This window comes from Bufo bufo, chromosome 10 (genome assembly GCF_905171765.1).
Source record: "Bufo bufo chromosome 10, aBufBuf1.1, whole genome shotgun sequence".
In the NCBI taxonomy this organism is placed as follows: Eukaryota; Metazoa; Chordata; class Amphibia; order Anura; family Bufonidae; genus Bufo; species Bufo bufo.
This window is the reverse complement of record NC_053398.1, coordinates 66,827,881-66,845,522: the sequence shown is the minus strand read 5'-3', so window position 1 is coordinate 66,845,522 and position 17,642 is coordinate 66,827,881. Positions and strand designations below refer to the sequence as shown.

The 17,642-nt window shown below is 45.9% G+C and overlaps 1 protein-coding gene across 1 annotated transcript in view; it reads left to right on the top strand.

Annotated features, from left to right (window-relative positions):
• Nucleotides 1-17,642, top strand: part of EML3 (EMAP like 3) — a 185,708-nt gene that overhangs the window by 21,942 nt on the left and 146,124 nt on the right. Inside the window, exon 4 of the mRNA XM_040409590.1 lies at nucleotides 1,649-1,918. Within this exon, the coding sequence (XP_040265524.1) occupies nucleotides 1,649-1,918 (270 nt within the window). The remainder of the gene's footprint in view (nucleotides 1-1,648; nucleotides 1,919-17,642) is intronic.

Genomic DNA, 17,642 nt, shown 5'->3' with positions numbered 1-17,642 from the left:
AAGGCATTTTTGCCCACAGGACTGCCGCATACTGGATGTTTTTCCCTTTTCACACCATTCTTTGTAAACCCTAGAAATGGTTGTGCGTGAAAATCCGAGTAACTGAGCAGATTGTGAAATACTCAGACCGGCCCGTCTGGCACCAACAACCATGCCACGCTCAAAATTGCTTAAATCACCTTTCTTTCCCATTCTGACATTCAGTTTGGAGTTCAGGAGATTGTCTTGACCAGGACTACACCCCTAAATGCATTGAAGCAACTGCCATGAGATTGGTTGACTAGATAATTGCATTAATGAGAAATAGAACAGGTGTTCCTAATAATTCTTTAGGTGAGTGTATATCATATGACAACTTTATTCTGCAGGTTGATATGACTATGGCGATACCAAATTACTAAAAAATTTTCATGTATTACCATTTTTGTATTATAAAATCCAATTTTATTAAAAATCTGTTATATTTTGCATTGCCATATCTATTACATTTTTATTTTTCTGCCAACGTAGATGTCTGAGGGCTTGTCTTTTGCAGGACAGTACATTTTAACTGTACCATTTTCGGGTAAATTCGATTTTTTTTGATGACTTGATATTATGATTTTTGGGAGGCGAGGTGACAAAAAAAAAAAGCTGTAATTTTTTTTCTTTACAGCGTTCACTTGATGGGGTAGATCATCTAATATTTTTATAGAGCCGGTTGTTACGGACGAGGCGATACCAAATATTTAAATTTTTTTTATTTTTTAAGTTTTACACAATGAGAGCATTTTTGAAAAAAAAAAATCATGTTTTTGTGTTGCCAGTTTCTTAGAGCCACATTTCTTTTTATTTTTCTGGTTATGGTCTTGAGTTAGGGCTCGTTTTTTGCGGGATGAGGTGACGTTTTCATTGGTACCATTTTGGGGTACATATGACTTTTTGATTGTTTGATATTATGTTTTTTTTCTATTTTTAGCGATTTTTAAATGATTTAAATTGGGTGCTTTTTTGTTTTAAATGTGTAAAACTTTTATTTTTTTTATTTTTGGGCACTCTGTCTCTAAAAGGTTCGCCATCACTATAATGTATGGGGGCAACACAAAGACATTATACTGTATAAGCATCATACAGTATAATGTGTTCTTGTGGCCCCATACAGTATAATGTCTTGCTGTGGGACAGCCCATACAGTATAATGTCTCCTTGTGGCCTCATACAGTATAATGTCTCCTTGGGGCTCCATATAGTATAATATCTCCTTGTGGCCCCATACGGTATGTCTCCCTGTGGCCCCATACAGTATAACATCTCCCTGGATGGGTATTTATACAATCAATGTCTGATTATTTATCACAATGTATTTCTTATTATTGTTATCATGGGAAAGTTTTTGCTATTGCCCAACCCTAGATGTTACTGCAATTGACTATAATGGGATCTGGCGGAGATCCGGCTGCTACCTGGATAAAATATGCTGCAATTCAACTAGATCTCCGCTGTGTGCCATTATAGTCAATGGGAACGGCAGGCATCGTGGTAACATCTGGCAGTGCCGGATCCAGAGAGCTCCAGCGGCTGTTTTCTGCTGGAGCTAATGAGGTTGATGGATATTGACACGCTTACACAGAAGCATAATTTACCATAAAATATTCTTTTTTTTTTTTAGTGAACCCATGGATAGAACTCAGGATTATAGATCAGCACTGTGTACTGTGGGAACACAAACAGAATGGGCTTTGGTTTATAAGGAACCAAAGGACAGTCTAGATGCCATGGATGGGACAGCACCTTGTGAGAATGATTCATTCAATAAGGAATATTCTGATGGAATTGCTGACTCTGAAGAGGTAGAAAAGGTATTACAGAGCCCGACACCCGAAGATAGCGGAGCTAATATACATGCTGTGACGCCACTGAAGCTGAACAAGAAGGAGCTGTAAGTGCAGTACCATGCATGCAGTGACATAATGTATAATTAATTATATCCAGCAAGGCTTAGTTCACATTGGCATCATGGCTTCACTTTCTACTGTATCCATGATGGGTATGGTGGATCCTATAGGTCAGGGGTCAGCAACCTCCAGCACTCCAGCTGTTGTGAAACTATAACTCCCAGCATGCTTCATTCATTTTATAGGAGATCCAAGAAAAGCCAAGCATGCTGGAAGTTGTAGTTTCACCACAGGTGGAGTGCCGAACGTTGCTGATCCCTGCTATAGGTCATGTTCCGATATGGTATAATTGGGTGGATTTGCAGCTCAGATTCTGCACCACAAATTTGCAGCAATTTATACTACAATACATGTGGTCCTGGTGAAATCCACTATAGAAATAGCCTATTATGTGTGTGTTTACCCTTAGGATCTATCATGATCTGGTTTACAACTCTTCTCTGACCTTTTATGCATATCTATAAGGCCTAGTGACATCCTACAGCACTAGTACAGTCCTCCTGTTGCTTCTATTACATTTCACCTGCATTGTGTCTCATCTGCATGAAATACAGTGAGGAACAGAAGTATTTGAACACCCTGCAATTTTGCAAGTTCTCCCACTTAGAAATCATGGAGGGGTCTGAAATTCACATTGTAGGTGCATTCCCACTCTGAGACAGAATAAAAATAAATAAATCAGGAAATCACATTGTATGATTTTAAAAAAATGTATTTGTCTTGCACTGCTGAACATAAGTATTTGAACACCTGAGAAACAGCAAGAATTCTGGGTCTCAAAGACCTGATACTGTGGTCCACCTCAACTCCACTCATTAATCTAACTTAGTAGCACCTGTCTGAGCTCTTTAAAGACCCCTGTCCACCCCACAGTCAGTCAGACGCCAACTACTACCATGGGCAAGACCAAAAAGCTATCGAAAGACACCAGAGACAAAATTGTGGACCTCCACAAAGCTGGAAAGGGCTACGGGGCAATTGCCAAGCAGCTTGGTGAAAATAGGTCAACTGTTGGAGCAATTGTTGGAAAATGGAAGATGCTAAAGACGGCTGTCAGTCTCCCTCGGACTAGGGCTCCATGCAAGATCTCACCTTGTGGGGTATCACTGATGATAAGAAAGGTGAGGAATCAGCCCAGAACTACAAGGGAGGAGCTGGTCAATGACATGAAGAGAGCTGTGACCACAGTTTCAAAGGTCACTGTCGGTAGAACACTACACCGTCATGGTTTCATATCATGCTGTCATGGTCTTACCTTCTTGCTGTTCTCCTTCGTTTGACATGTGCTGGCGGCCATCTTGGTTTCTGGGTTTCTTGTAGCCTCCCACCCTGCGGCTCCTCCTTCCCACTGGGAGGAGCTGGATGCCCAGCTCATATATATAGGAGGTCTGTGGCTTCAGTTCCTTGCTTGGTCCTCCTGTGTTCACATGCTTCTAGACTGCTGCTGCTTCTGGTTCCTGATCCTGGTTTCGTCCGACTACCCTGCTGGTTCCTGATCCTGGTTTCGTCCGACTACCCTGCTGGTTCCTGATCCTGGCTTCGTCTGACTACCCTGCTGGTTCCTGATCCTGGCTTCGTCTGACTACCCTTCTGGTTCCTGACCTCTGGCTTCGCAAAGACTCTGCTTCGGTTTCGCCATCCGTTTGGACTTTTGCTTTACAGCTTTATTTTCAATAAAGCCTTCTTATTTTCACTTATCCCTTGTTGTACGTCTGGTTCATGGTTCCGTGACACATGCATTGCACGGAAGGTTCTCCTGCTCAAGTCATCATATGCCCAGGCCCGTCTGAAGTTTGCCAATGACCATCTGGATGATCCAGAGGACGCATTGGAGAAAGTCATGTGGTCAGATGAGACCAAAGTATAACTTCCCTTGTCGTGTATGGAGGAAAAAGAAGGATGAGTTGCATCCTAAAAACACCATCCCTACGGTAAAGCATGGTGGTGGTAACATCATGCTTTGGGGGTGCTTTTCTGCGAAGGGGACAGGAGGACTGCACTGTATTAAGGAGAGGATAAATGGGGCCATTTATTGTGAGATTTTGAGCAATAATCTCCTTCCCTCAGTCAGAGCATTGAAGATGGGTCGTGGCTGGGTCTTCCAACATGACAACGACCCGAAGCACACAGCCAGGATAACCAAGGAGTGGCTCCGGAAGAAGCATATCAAGGTTCTGGAGTGGCCTAGCCAGTCTCCAGACCTAAATCCAATAGAACATCTTAGGAGGGAGCTGAAACTTTGTGTTGCTCAGTGACGGCCCCGAAACCTGACAGATCTAGAGGAGATCTGTGTGGAGGAGTGGGCCTAAATCCCTGTTGCAGTGTGTGCAAACCTGGTCAAGAACTACAGGAAACGTTTGACGTCTGTAATTGCAAACAAAGGCTTCTGTACCAAAAATTAACACTGATTTCCACTTCACCACCATGACGGCCCAGAGAGATTGACCCCTGACCTCTGTAGGGGCAGGAACAGAGATAGGTTAAAAGGACCCCTCCCACCACCATTCACCAGTGTGTTCCTGCCCCTATAGTGGCCAGGACAGAGAAAAGTCCTCTCTGGCTTTCAGGGAGGTGAAGTGGACCTCTTTTCTTTATTTGTTATTTTTTCTTTACCTGGGTGACCGCATCGGCGGTAAATATTGCCTCCCTTGTGGATTTTTTTTCATCCAGGACCGCGCCCCCCTGCTCTCCGGCGGACGTAGTTCCTAAGCTGACAGGGAGACACCAGGGTCACGCTCCCTGTTGTGGGAGGCCTGTCCTGAGCTGCCGCTGGGTCGCCTAACTCCCCGTGTAAGTAGCTGACCGGAAAGACGTTCTGCGCAGGTGCGCGCGTCTGACGTCACTTCCGGGCCGCCGGTCGAAACCCGGAAGTGGACGTCTTTTTCAAAAAGAGCTCACAAGCACTTTCCCGCTGCGCTCTCTGCATCACCGGACATGTCGGACCAGGAGAAGGAACTGCAGCAGAAGGAGCTGACCGCTCCAGCGCGCCCCTGTGTGAGTAGCCAACCTGGGCATGCGGCAGCTTGACAGATGTGAGGCCAGTGGGGAAGGGAGCCTTAGTATACTGTCCTGATAACCACTGGTATGTGCCCCCCTCCCCCTGGGGACTTCTGGTATACTGCAACTAAATGTTTATGCACCTATACTAGATCAACACAAAGCTGATAGGCTGCTCTCTCACTTTAGGCCAAACTTGCTTTAAAAAAGCAGAGGAAGACCGCCAGATGCATCCAGTGCTCCGTCAGGATTCCTGATGATTATGCTAAGAAACTTTTCAAGGATTGTATTGCCAAGTTAGTGAGAGAAGAACAACCCTCAATTATGCAGGAGTTTAGATCTATGATTCAGGAGGAAGTTAAGTTTTCTCTGGCCTCCCTCCGTGAAGATTCCCTGGGGGCTCGCCCACCCAAACGGCCCAGGATGGCGGACATTTCCTCCTCAGACTCCGAGGATTTGGAGGGCGATGCCTCATCCTCCAAAAAAGAGGATGACGAGTACCCCCCTATCTGAGGGCGAGATCGTCGAGGACTCTAAAAAATTCTTCTTCACTCCTAGCGAGATGAGTGACCTTTTAAAGGCGGTCAGGGATACAATGGTGGAGGACATCCAGCGACCCCATACAGTTCAGGGAGAGATGTTTGGGGGATTGAAGGTCAGACACTCCCGTGTGTTCCCCATAAATGAAAACATTAAGGAGATGGTGATGGATGAATGGGCCCATCCAGAAAAGAAACTAGGGATTTCCAAGGAATTCAGGAACCGCCTTGTATTTGACCCGTCAGACTCTAAGATTTTCGACGAAGTCCCCAGAATTGACGTCCAGGTGGCCAAAGTTAATAAGAAAACCTCGCTACCATTCGAGGACTCCTGTCAGTTAAGGGACACCATGGAAAGGAAGGCAGACAGTTTATAAAAAAAATCCTGGGAGGCAGCTATGTTTAGTGTTAAGACCAACATAGCCACTACTTCACTTCACTACAGTCGCCAGGTTTATGTACCTGTGGCTGAATGAATTAGAAAATCATCTAATTAACAAGACGTCCAGGGAACAGATACTAAACTCTATTCCCTTGTTAAAATCCGCCACAGGGTTCCTAGCGGACGACTCCGCAGAGACAATTAGATTCTCAGCCAAGAACGCGGCCTTGTCCAATGCTGCCCGGAGGGCACTTTGGATGAAATCTTGGTCAGGCGACATCTCTTCCAAAATGAAGTTGTGTTCTATAGCCTTCTCGGGTGAATACGTGTTCGGTCCTGTATTGGACAAGATTCTCGAGAAGGCTACTGATAAAAAGAAAGGGTTCCCTGAGGAGAAAACCCCTAAAAAGAAACCCTCCTTTCGTAGTCAATATTCCCAAAATAGCTCCTTTTTTGGTAAAGGTAAATCCGGATGTTGGAGTTACCCAAAAGGGGGGAGGGGTAGAGGGTACCTCCTTAATCCCCAGAACAAGGGCGGTGAGAAACAGTGACTCCAGGATAGGGGGAAGACTATCCCAATTTTTTGCTCAGTGGCAGAAGACTTCTCCCAACCCCATGGCGCAAAATCTTATCAAAAACGGCTACAGGATAGAGTTATCTCCCCCCCCCCCCCCTCTGAATGTATTTCTGATTTCTCACCACTCTTCTCCTTTTCAGCACAGCCAGATTTGGAAGGAAGTCCAGAATCTTCTGGACTTAGGAGTAGTGGTTCCTGTTCCCGAGCTTCAACGGGGGCAGGGATTCTACTCCAACCTTTTCTTATTAAAGATGCTGGGGGGTTCCTTCCGCATGATTATAAACCTCAAGAGGCTAAACAAATTCGTAATTTACAAAAAGTTCAAGATTGAATCCCTAAATTCTACCATTCCTTTAATTTAAATAGACACGTTCCTCTGTTCGATCGACCTGAAGGACGCATATTATCATGTTCCTATTCACACCCAGTCTCAGAGGCTCCTGCGTTTTGCATTAAGGGATCACAGAGGGTCCGTTCACCATTTCCAGTTCGTGGCTCTCCCCTTCGGGCTGGCCTCAGTCCCAAGGATTTTCACGAAGCTGGTGGTAGAGATGGTCGCCTCCCTGAGGTCTCAGGGGGTGACTGTCGTTCCTTACCTAAACGACTTTTTACTGATTTCAAACACGGTGGATCAGTCTATAGCAGATCGAGAGATCTTCTGTTCCCTTCTGACAGCTCTAGGTTGGGTGATGAACCTAAAAAAGTCATCCCTAGTTCCGGATACCAAGGTAAAATTCCTAAGGGTTTTGCTGGATTCGGTAAAACAAACAACCTTCCTTCCAGGAGAGAGAATCCAGAACCTTCAATCATCAATCAGGGCCTTCCTAGGACGTCGCGCCTTCTCTTTCAGAGAAACAATGAGCCTTTTACTGTAGGTCAGATGACAGCCTGCATGGTAGCAGTCCCTTGGTGCCAGGCCCATTACAGGGCCCTTCAGTCCTGGCTTCTAAGAAAATAGGACAAGCATCTGTCCTCTTTGGACAGGAAAATCCTGATCCCGGGCCACACAAAATCTTCAGTCCAGTGGTGGCTTCGAACAAAAAATCTAAAGAAGGGCATGGTCTGGCTCAAAAATATACTCCGATCTCTACCAGGGAGACTGGCCTCCAAAAAATTGCAGCTCAGTCCTCAAACTACAGGGAGCTCAGGGCAGTTTGGGAGACAATACGAGCAGCCGCTCCAAAACGAAGGAACCAACATATAAAGATCTATTCAGACAATGTAACGACCGTGTCCTACCTCAAGCATCAGGGGGACACACGGTCTCAAAAACTAGAAGGTCTGTCCAGAAAAATCTTCCTTTGGGAAAAAAAAAGTAAAGTCAATATCTGCAATTCATTTAAAAGGAAGCCTAAACAGCGCAGCGGACTTCCTCAGCAGGACCACCATAGACCAGGCGGAATGGTCTCTAAGCATTGACATATTCAATCTAATTGTCCAGAGATGGGGCCTCCCACTGGTAGATCTATTCGCCACAAGGAAAAACTCAAAGGTATCAACATTTTGCTCCCTAAACCCGAGGGACAGGCCCCTAGCGATAGACTCCTTCTCCCTGCACTGGAACTGGGATCTTGCATATGCCTTCCCTCCGTTCCCGTTAATCCCAAAGGTTCTCCAAAAAATCATCAGGGACAGGGCCAGAGTAATCCTGGTCACCCCGTACTAGCCCAAGAGGAGCTGGTTCTCGATTCTAACCAACCTCTCCCCACAGGAAGCATTTATTCTCCCAAGGAGGAAGGATATCCTGATCCAGGGGCCGGTTCTCCATCCTCATCCGGAAATCTTCAACCTCTAGGCTTGGATCCTGGGTCCGACCTTCTAAGACGCAGAGATCTCTCAGAGGGTGTTATATCTACCTTGAAGGCCAGCAGAAAGAAGGTGACTAAAATCTGGAAAAGATTCAGCACCTGGTCAGGTGACGAAGCCCCAGACCAGACTAAACTAAATATACAGAGGATCCTGGACTTCCTGCAAAAAGGACTAGAGTCAGGGTTAAGTCCTTCTACCCTTAGAGTCCAGGTCTCAGCGCTTAGTGCCTATTTCGATTCTGAATTAGCCAGCCATAGATGGATCCAAAGATTCCTGAGGCCTGCAGCCAGACTAAGACCATCTCTCAAATCAAGGGTGCCTACCTGGGACTTAAATACTGTCCTTAGGGGACTCACAGGTCCGCCTTACGAACCCTTGGACTTGAGTTCCCTGAAGCATCTTTCTCAGAAGGTGGCTTTTCTTATAGCTATAACATCAGCAAAAAGACTGAGCGAGATCCAAGCATTGTCAATAAGACAACCATACCTCACAATCCAGGAGGATCGAATTACCTTGAGGCTAGACCCGACGTTCTTGCCAAAGGTAGTAACAGACTTCCATAGAAACCAGGAGATCATTCTTCCCTCCTTTTGTGAGAATCCTAAAAATTCTGGAGAGGAACATTTCCATACCCTGGACGTCAAACGAACAGTACTAAAATACCTAGAGGTCACTAGAGACCTAAGAAAGGTGGACAATTTACTAGTACTCTTCTGTGGTAAAAATAAGGGGAAGGCAGATTCCAGATCTACCATTGCCCGATGGGTAAAACAGGCTATTACAGACTGCTACAAGATTGAAGGCATCAGTTGTCCAGACGTCATTCGGGCTCACTCCACGAGAGCCATATCTGCCTCATTCGCTGAAAGGGCAGGAGCTTCCCTAGATCAGATATGCCGGGCCGCAACCTGGTCCAGTACAAACACTTTTATCAGACATTATAGACTCGACTTATCCAGGTCTTCCGACCTGGCCTTTGGTCGCAAGGTCCTACAGGCCGTTGCCCCACCCTAAGACGTATATAATCTGTTATGTCTCTCTGGGCCGTCATGGTGGTGAAGTGGAAAGCCGGAATTAGACTTACCGGTAATTCATTTTCCACGAATCCACCATGACGGCATGATATCCCACCCAAAAATTATTGTAATGACTTGGTATGAGTTAATACCAAAAAAAAACAAAAAAAAAAACCTTGAGTTGTTTCACTTCGTAACCGGTGGTTGTGGCACTATATAATCTGGAACTCATTGGTGAATGGTGGTGGGAGGGGTCCTTTTAACCTCTCTCTGTTCCTGCCCCTACAAAGGTCAGGGGTCAATCTCTCTGGGCCGTCATGGTGGATTCGTGGAAAATGAATTACCGGTAAGTCTAATTCCGGCTTTTCTCAGGTGTTCAAATACTTATGTTCAGCAGTCCAAGACAAAAAAATTATTGTTAACAATCATACACAGTGATTTTCAGATTTATTAATTTTTTTTAAATTCTGTCTCTCAGTGGGAATGCACCTACAATGTGAATTTCGGACCCCTTCGTGATTTCTAAGTGGGGGAAACTTGCAAAATCGCAGGGTGTTCAAATACTTCTGTTCCTCACTGTAGCTGTTGGCAGCAATGCAGTGGTGTTGGCATATAGCCCGAATATAATATGGGATGTATTCATGGATTATGGGTCCACCTGATAAAACACATTGGGGCTCATTTTTCTAATAAAATGCAAGAGAATTGGTATAATGTGCACTAGTAAATGCCATAAGCTGTGTGGACCATAATTATGAAAGCTGTGCACCATTTTTATTCCTGCAGAGATACATTTATTTAATGGACAAACCAGAAGAATCTGAAGTAGGAAAGGGTTAACATGTCTATACACGTAATGTGGCTGAGGAACAATGGGGGGTCATTTACTAATATTCCTATACCAGATTTTGGGTATAAAAGTCACAAAATCCCTTTTCGTGACTTTTTAATTGCCCATGCAACAGTATTTTGTCGCTTAGGCATTTTTACTCTGTCATCGCCACTTGAGTGTGGTGGGTGCCTGCCCGGACTTTGGCCCCAGCAAATTTAGTAGCATTTACGTCTGGAAACAGGCATATACATTTCAGCAAAAAACAGCTCCACTCAGGGAGCAGAGTAGTTCCTCATTCCAGGCTCACGGACTGCCAGAGGATGCGCCTAATGTATGAAGAAGCGCCCCTTTCGTAATAAATTAGGCGCATCCTCCTGTAGTACAGGGAAATAAGAGACCAGCGTAAAATGCCAGTCTTTGCAAATGAAAAAACACTGCTAAACAAGATATAATTACATGATTTTCCTAAATTATGACGTAAAGTCATGATTTTATGAAAGACACGGAGGCGAGTATTGCTTAAAGAGGACCTTTCACCTATTCTTACCCTATGAACTAAGTATACAGCCATGTGGAGCGGCGCCCGGGGATCTCACTGCACTTACTATTATCCCCAGGCGCCGCTCCGTTCTGCCGCTATGCCCTCCGGTATCTCCGTTCCCTAAGTTATAGTAGGCGGAGATACCAGTCCCTAAGTTATGGTAGGCGGAGTCTGCCCTAGCGCTGGCCAATCGCAGCGCAGAGCTCACAGCCTGTGAGGTTATTTTCTCCCAGGCTGTGAGCTCTGCAATGCGATTGGCCAGCGCTAGGGCAGACTCCGCCTACCATAACTTAGAGAACGGAGATACCGGAGGGCATAGCAGGAGAACGGAGCGGCGCCTGGGGATAATAGTAAGTGCAGTGAGATCCCCGGGCGCCGCTCCACATGGCTGTATACTTAGTTCATAGAGTAAGAATAGGTGAAAGGTCCTCTTTAACCCTTTTTTTACTGAAACCACACAGCAGCAAAGAAAAAGGAACATAACCATCAGTAACCTAGGTGATAACTCCTCCCACCCGTAGCCCCAGTATAAAGGGACCCCTCCAGCTAGGATCTTCCTCTTTCTTTGATGTCCTGACACCAACTTGACAAAACCCGAACCGGAACCTCCGCCAACGCACAACGGAACAAACAGCGCTGGATCACGAAAACTGGTTGAACTTCAACGGATATGAAGAAACCGACGAATCAGTCGGACCTTGAACGAAAAAACTGTCCGGATCATGCCCTCTGTGGACAATAGTATTCAACCTACAGAGAAAAAACTAAACACGAAACCAGGCATAGTGTAAGTAAGTTACAACCGAGGCACTTACAGGGCAAAAAGTGATACAGCACTAACACCATATATGCATCTTACAGGAGATAATCAATTAAATAATTAAATAAGTATATAAAAGCTACCGGAGGGAAATGGGTGGGGCAATACTCGTCTCCGTGTCTTTCATAAAATCATGACTTTACGTCATAAGTTAGGAAAATCATGTAATTTTATATCAAGACACGGAGGCTCCTATTGCAAGTTTAAAGTGTATTCATGATGGAAGAGATTGCATGACAGGGGTGTGGAAATAAAAAAAAAAACTACTTGTCGAAGGACTAAAGTGGGGGCTCAATCTACTTGTCCCTCATGACCATCTACTTGTCCTGAACTTATACTAACGTTATACTGTATGGGGGCGGGGGCCACAAGGCGATGTTATACTGTATGGGGCGGGGGCCACAAGGAGATGTTATGCTGTATGGGGCGGGGGCCACAAGGAGACATTATGCTGTATGGGGCGGGGGCCACAAGGAGACGTTATGCTGTATGGGGGCAGGGCCACAAGGAGACGTTATGCTTTATGGGGGCGGGGGCCACAAGGAGACGTTATGCTGTATGGGGGCAGGGCCACAAGGAGATGTTATGCTGTATGGGGCGGGGGCCACAAGGAGACGTTATGCTGTATGGGGGCGGGGGCCACAGGGAGATGTTATACTGTATGGGGGTGGGGGCCACAGGGAGACATTATATTGTATGGGGGCGGGGGCCACAGGGTGACGATATACTGTATGGGGGCGGGGGCCACAGGGTGACGTTATACTGTGCGGGGCAGCCGCTTGGTGACGTTATACTGTATGGGGCACTAGGGCAGCCCCAAGGTGACGCTATACTGTATGGGGGCACAAGGAGACGTTATACTGTATGCAGTGGCGTCTCTAGCTTTCAAATTTTGGGGGGGCACACTGGGGGCCAGGACAAAAATAGGGGGGGCAGCTATAACAACGATACATTTACACAAGTACGCTTAGAAATGCTGCAATACTTTACCCAATACCTAAAACCGCAACAGGGAAGAAAAGTCCAGCTGTCTGTGGATGACACTTTTATAGAGAGGGGGATCTGTGGATGAGACTGCTATGGGGGGGATCTGTGGATGCCACATACCGTATATAGCATCTTATGCTATATGTGTCATCCACAGATCCCCCTCCATAACAGTGTCATCCACAGATCTCCCTCCCTATAACAGTGTCATCCACAGATCTCCCTCCCTGCCTCTCACAGGAGTGTACATATATAAAATAAACATATTTCACATGAACACTTACAATTACTTGGCTTGGCCCTTGGGGATCTCGGACACCACTTCAACACTTGGCTGGGGGGCTCGGCGGAGCTGATGTTGTGTTTTATCCTAATGAGAAAGATTTCATAATAAGGATTTGGAGAAGGGGCAGAGGGATAGCAGAGCAGGGAGAGGCTGGTGCTGCTACTAGGGGGTCATACCATGGGGGAGTAATAAAACCCACCATAATGCCCCCCAGTAGAAATAATTCTCCTTATAATGTGCAAAACATACCCCCTTATGCCCCCAGTTGAGCTAATGTCCCCCATAATGTGCCAGTATAAAATACCCCTATATAGTGCACCAGTAAATGCCTCCATAGTGCTCCTCTCCCCCCTTCCTGCTAGTGCCCCCCATAATGTACCAGTATAAAATGTCCCATATATCGTGCCCCAGTAGATGCCCTCAGTGTCCCCCATAATTTGCAAGTATAAAATACCCCTTCTTTTTTTTAAATCAGATCATTTTTATTAAACATTTTACAGTGTAAATACACGTTTTTTCACAATACATGCAAGGATGACATATAGACATATTGTCCATAGGACTAATAACAAAAAGGACACCAAACTATGTGTATTAATCCAGTTTCAATCCAACCTCCCCAACCCCCCCCATCCCACCCCACCCTAACCTACAAAATACAAAGGCACATTGTTAAACATTTCTATTCAGACGTCGAAACGACAGCCATGGATCCCACAATTTTTCAAATTTCGCTGGGCATCCACGCTTCTGGTACACCATCCGTTCATAGCTCAGCATTGTGTCAACCGCACTTAGGAATTCACCTAGGATTGGCGGAGCTGTCTGTATCCAATGTAGGGCTATTAACTTCCTAGCGACATATAACATTCTCCCTATAGCTATTTTATGCACCTGCCCAGTGGCCAATTCAGAGACATATCCTAACAAACACACTTTCGGATCAGAGGGTATTCGTACTTTGTAAACTTCCTGTGTTGTCTGACGTACCAACTCCCAGTATCTCCCTAACCTCTCGCACGTCCACATCATATGCAACAGATCTGCAGACACCACAGAACATCTTGGACACTCATCCGTAGGTCTGAACCCTATACGGAACAAAAAAAACGGTGTTTTGTAGACCCTATGGACAATAAACAGCTGCGAGAGTTTACGTCCTTCACTCAAGGAAGAGAGAGGTATCGCCTCCAGTATGTCAGACCATTGGTCATCAGTTAATTCGCCAACATCTTTCTCCCATTTACTTTTAGCCGTAAGCGGATGCGACATTAGAAACTTATCAAGCAGCAGCTTGTATATACAGGAAATCATACCTCTCCTCGCCCCCCTGGACAGAATCTGGTGCAATGCAGCATCTCTCCCTGCCACCTCAGTCGTACCTTTAAATGTGGAGTTGTATGCATGTCTCACCTGAAGGTACTTATAAAAGTGAGTTCTAGGCAGCTCATACTTCTCTTGAAATCTGGCAAATGACATGAACTTCTTTTCCTCCAAAAGATGCCCCAACCTCAGAATACCCTTCCTTTTCCATGCCCCAAACTCAGACAGGGAGAGGAATTCCAGCAGCACAGGATTGCCCCACAGTGGAGTGTATTCCGTATTGCCGAAAACCCCCCTCAGGAGCTTGACCTTATTCCATACGGACTGCATCAAGTGTCCCAGATCGCCCATCGGACCACTCTTTCCAGCCCCCTTAGTCTCAAGGATCAGCAGTAAGTCATTAGAGGACAAGCAATGTTTAAACAACTGACACGACATCTCACTCGACTCCAGTTCCATCCACCCCTTAAAATGTTGGCATTGTGCAGCCAGGAAGTACACCCAGGGGTTTGGCACTGCAAGGCCCCCTTCTGTTTTAGGATATTGCAACGTTTCAAGCTTAATTCTCGGTTGCCCCTTCCGCCATATGAGCTCCCTGAAAGTAGCATTGATAGGAACAAATTTGGATTTTGACAGCCAGACCGGGGAGTTATGTAGAACATAGAGTAGCTGGGGCATCAACACCATTTTAATGAGATTAGCTCTTCCTGCCACCGACAGATATAGTTTACACCATGCCTTAGTCTTATTACGAAATTTGATAACCAACGGGTCAAAGTTAAGGCGCCCAAAGTCTCGGACTCTCTGAGATATATGGATACCCAAATACTTAAAGGTCGCTACACATGGAATATTTCTGTCTCGCACTGTCTGTGACTGCACTTGCCCGTCAAGCAGCATAATCGCCGACTTACTCCAGTTAATAGTCAGACCCGACAGATCCCCGAAGCAATCAATGATTTTCATAGCCGCTTCCAACGATGGACCAGTATCTCCCAGAAAAAGCAAGGTGTCATCTGCATACATCGCCACTTTATTATTAACTGTCCCATATTGAAACCCCCGGATGTCCATTGATTTACGAATTGCCGCGGCTAATGGCTCAATCGCAACTGCAAATAGCAGAGGTGACAACGGGCACCCCTGTCTAGTAGCCCGGCCCAGACAGAACTTGGGGGACACCCCTCCATTCGCCCTGATACATGCCTCAGGTTTAGAGTATAGCACCCGGACCCAGGATATATACTCATCTCCAAATCCCATATACGCCATAACTCTCCACAAGAATCGCCACTCAATGCTGTCAAAGGCCTTGGCCGCATCCAAAGAAAGGATAGCTCTATCTCCAACATTATCAGCTGGAAGTTGAATACTGGCAAACACTCTTCTAATATTAATTGACGTTGATTTCTGAGGCATGAAGCCAGTCTGGTCAGAGTGTATGATAGACAAAATCACCTTAGACAGACGCATGGCCAAGACCCTTGCAAGCAACTTAACATCAGTGGAGAGTAACGATATCGGTCTATATGAGTCAGGGAGAGAGTGATCCTTGTCCGGCTTAGGAATGACTACTATTACCGCCTCCTGCATAGACGGAGGTAGCTCCCCCCTCTCCTTGGAACAGTTGAATACCTTCAGAAGTTCCGGGAGCAACACTTCCGCAAAGGACTTATATACTTCCGCCGGAAGCCCATCCAACCCCGGAGCCTTGTCATTAGCCATAGCAGCCAATGCCGCCCTCAATTCTTCTAGCTCAATCGGCTCCTCTAACCGCATACTGTCCTCCCTGGAAAGCTTAGGAAGATCTAATGTGGCCAAAAAGGTGTCAATCTCTGGAAGCATACAGAGAGGAATAAAAATTATTTAGTATATTTAAAATGTTATCCGTATCACGCCTGAGGACGCCGCCAGCATCTAACAGGCCAGATATACATTGTGATCCTTGCTGCGCTTTTGCGATAACAGAGAGCATATGGCCTACACTCTCGCCTTCAGTAAAAAATTGCTGCTTGTAAAACAGTCTCTTCCTCTCTGCTACCTCCAAGAGGTGACACCTCAACTCCTCCTGCCTAGTCTTCAAGGTATTGCTTGTCATGATAGAAGGATTTAACACAAAAGCTTCCTCCGCTATCTTCATATTATCATCTTTCTGCCGATCAAGCTCTCTAGATTTAGATTTAATCCGACTGACTGTTTTAATAAAGGATCCTCTGAGGAAGGCCTTCATCGCTTCCCAGACGACTAACGGAGACGCAGTCCCTTCATTTATACAAAAATATTCCCTAAGGGATTGAAGCATATCGGACGGGTCACCCATCAGTTTTAACCAAAAGGCATTTAGTCGCCAGTATCTAACCCCCGGCCTGGCTGTCACAGATATATCAAGGGTGATGCTAAATAAGGAATGGTCAGATAGGGTCCTAGAAAGATACTCTGAGGTCTGTACAAACGGGAACATATGAGCATTTACCAGACCCAGATCTATACGCGACAGGGAGCCATAGGTCGAGGAGCAACACGAGTACTTCCTGTCCAGGGGGTGGGTCTCTCTCCATACATCCATCAGACCTACTTCCCTCAGTATTCTTGCAAACGAGGTTTCACCCGTACTACTACCACTAGGTGTGATCTGGCATCTATCAAGCGAACTGTCAAGTACATTATTAAAATCTCCCACTATTAACATTGGAAGTTCAGAAAACTCTGCCATGAATTCTATAAGCTTCCTTAAAGGTACCGAGGAAAATGGTGGGGGTATATAGATTGTCGCTAACACCATTCTCATCCCTTGGACCACACAATGCATTCCTAAAAACCTTCCCTCTTCATCCACACATACCCTCAGGCATTCAAATATGATATTCTTATGAACTAGGATACTAACCCCCCTGGAATGCGAGGAGAAGACTGAGTGCACCGAATAACCCAACCACGGCTTTTGCATGACATGTATAGATTGTTTGGTCATATGCGTTTCTTGCAAGCATATTATTGCTGGCTGATATCTAGATAGGTAACGGAACAGACCGTGTCTCTTTGTAGCATCCGCCATTCCCCTCACATTCCAGCTAGGTATTCTCGTAGCAGGTCCCATAAGAATGCTTACATATATAAAAGTACATTTGAGATCTACAACTTTCCATCTCCCAGCAGCCGCAGGGAAAAACAATTTTAACCACCTCCGGACCGCTGTACGCACAGACGCGTCCTGGAGGTGGTTGTTTCATTCCGAGTGGACGCGCCGGCGCGTCCTCTCGCGAGACGCGAGATTTCGGTCACAGCCGGCCCGCGCATGCGCATCGCGGGCCGGCAAAAGTTCGAGGAGAATTGCATCAGCAACCTGCCAGCCAATGATCGTCGCTGGCAGGTTGCTGATTTTTAAAAAATCGAATCACAAGCCATATAACAGATCATATTAGTAAATATGATCTGTTATATGGCTTCTCTGCTCCTGTGCTGGTCCTTTTCGTCGGTTGGATCCAGCACAGTAGCAGACTGAACTGTGAGTAGCACCAACACTACACCTTAGCCCCAGATCACCCCCCTGCACCCCAATTAACCCTTTGATCACCCCTTTGATCGCCCCTGTCAATCAC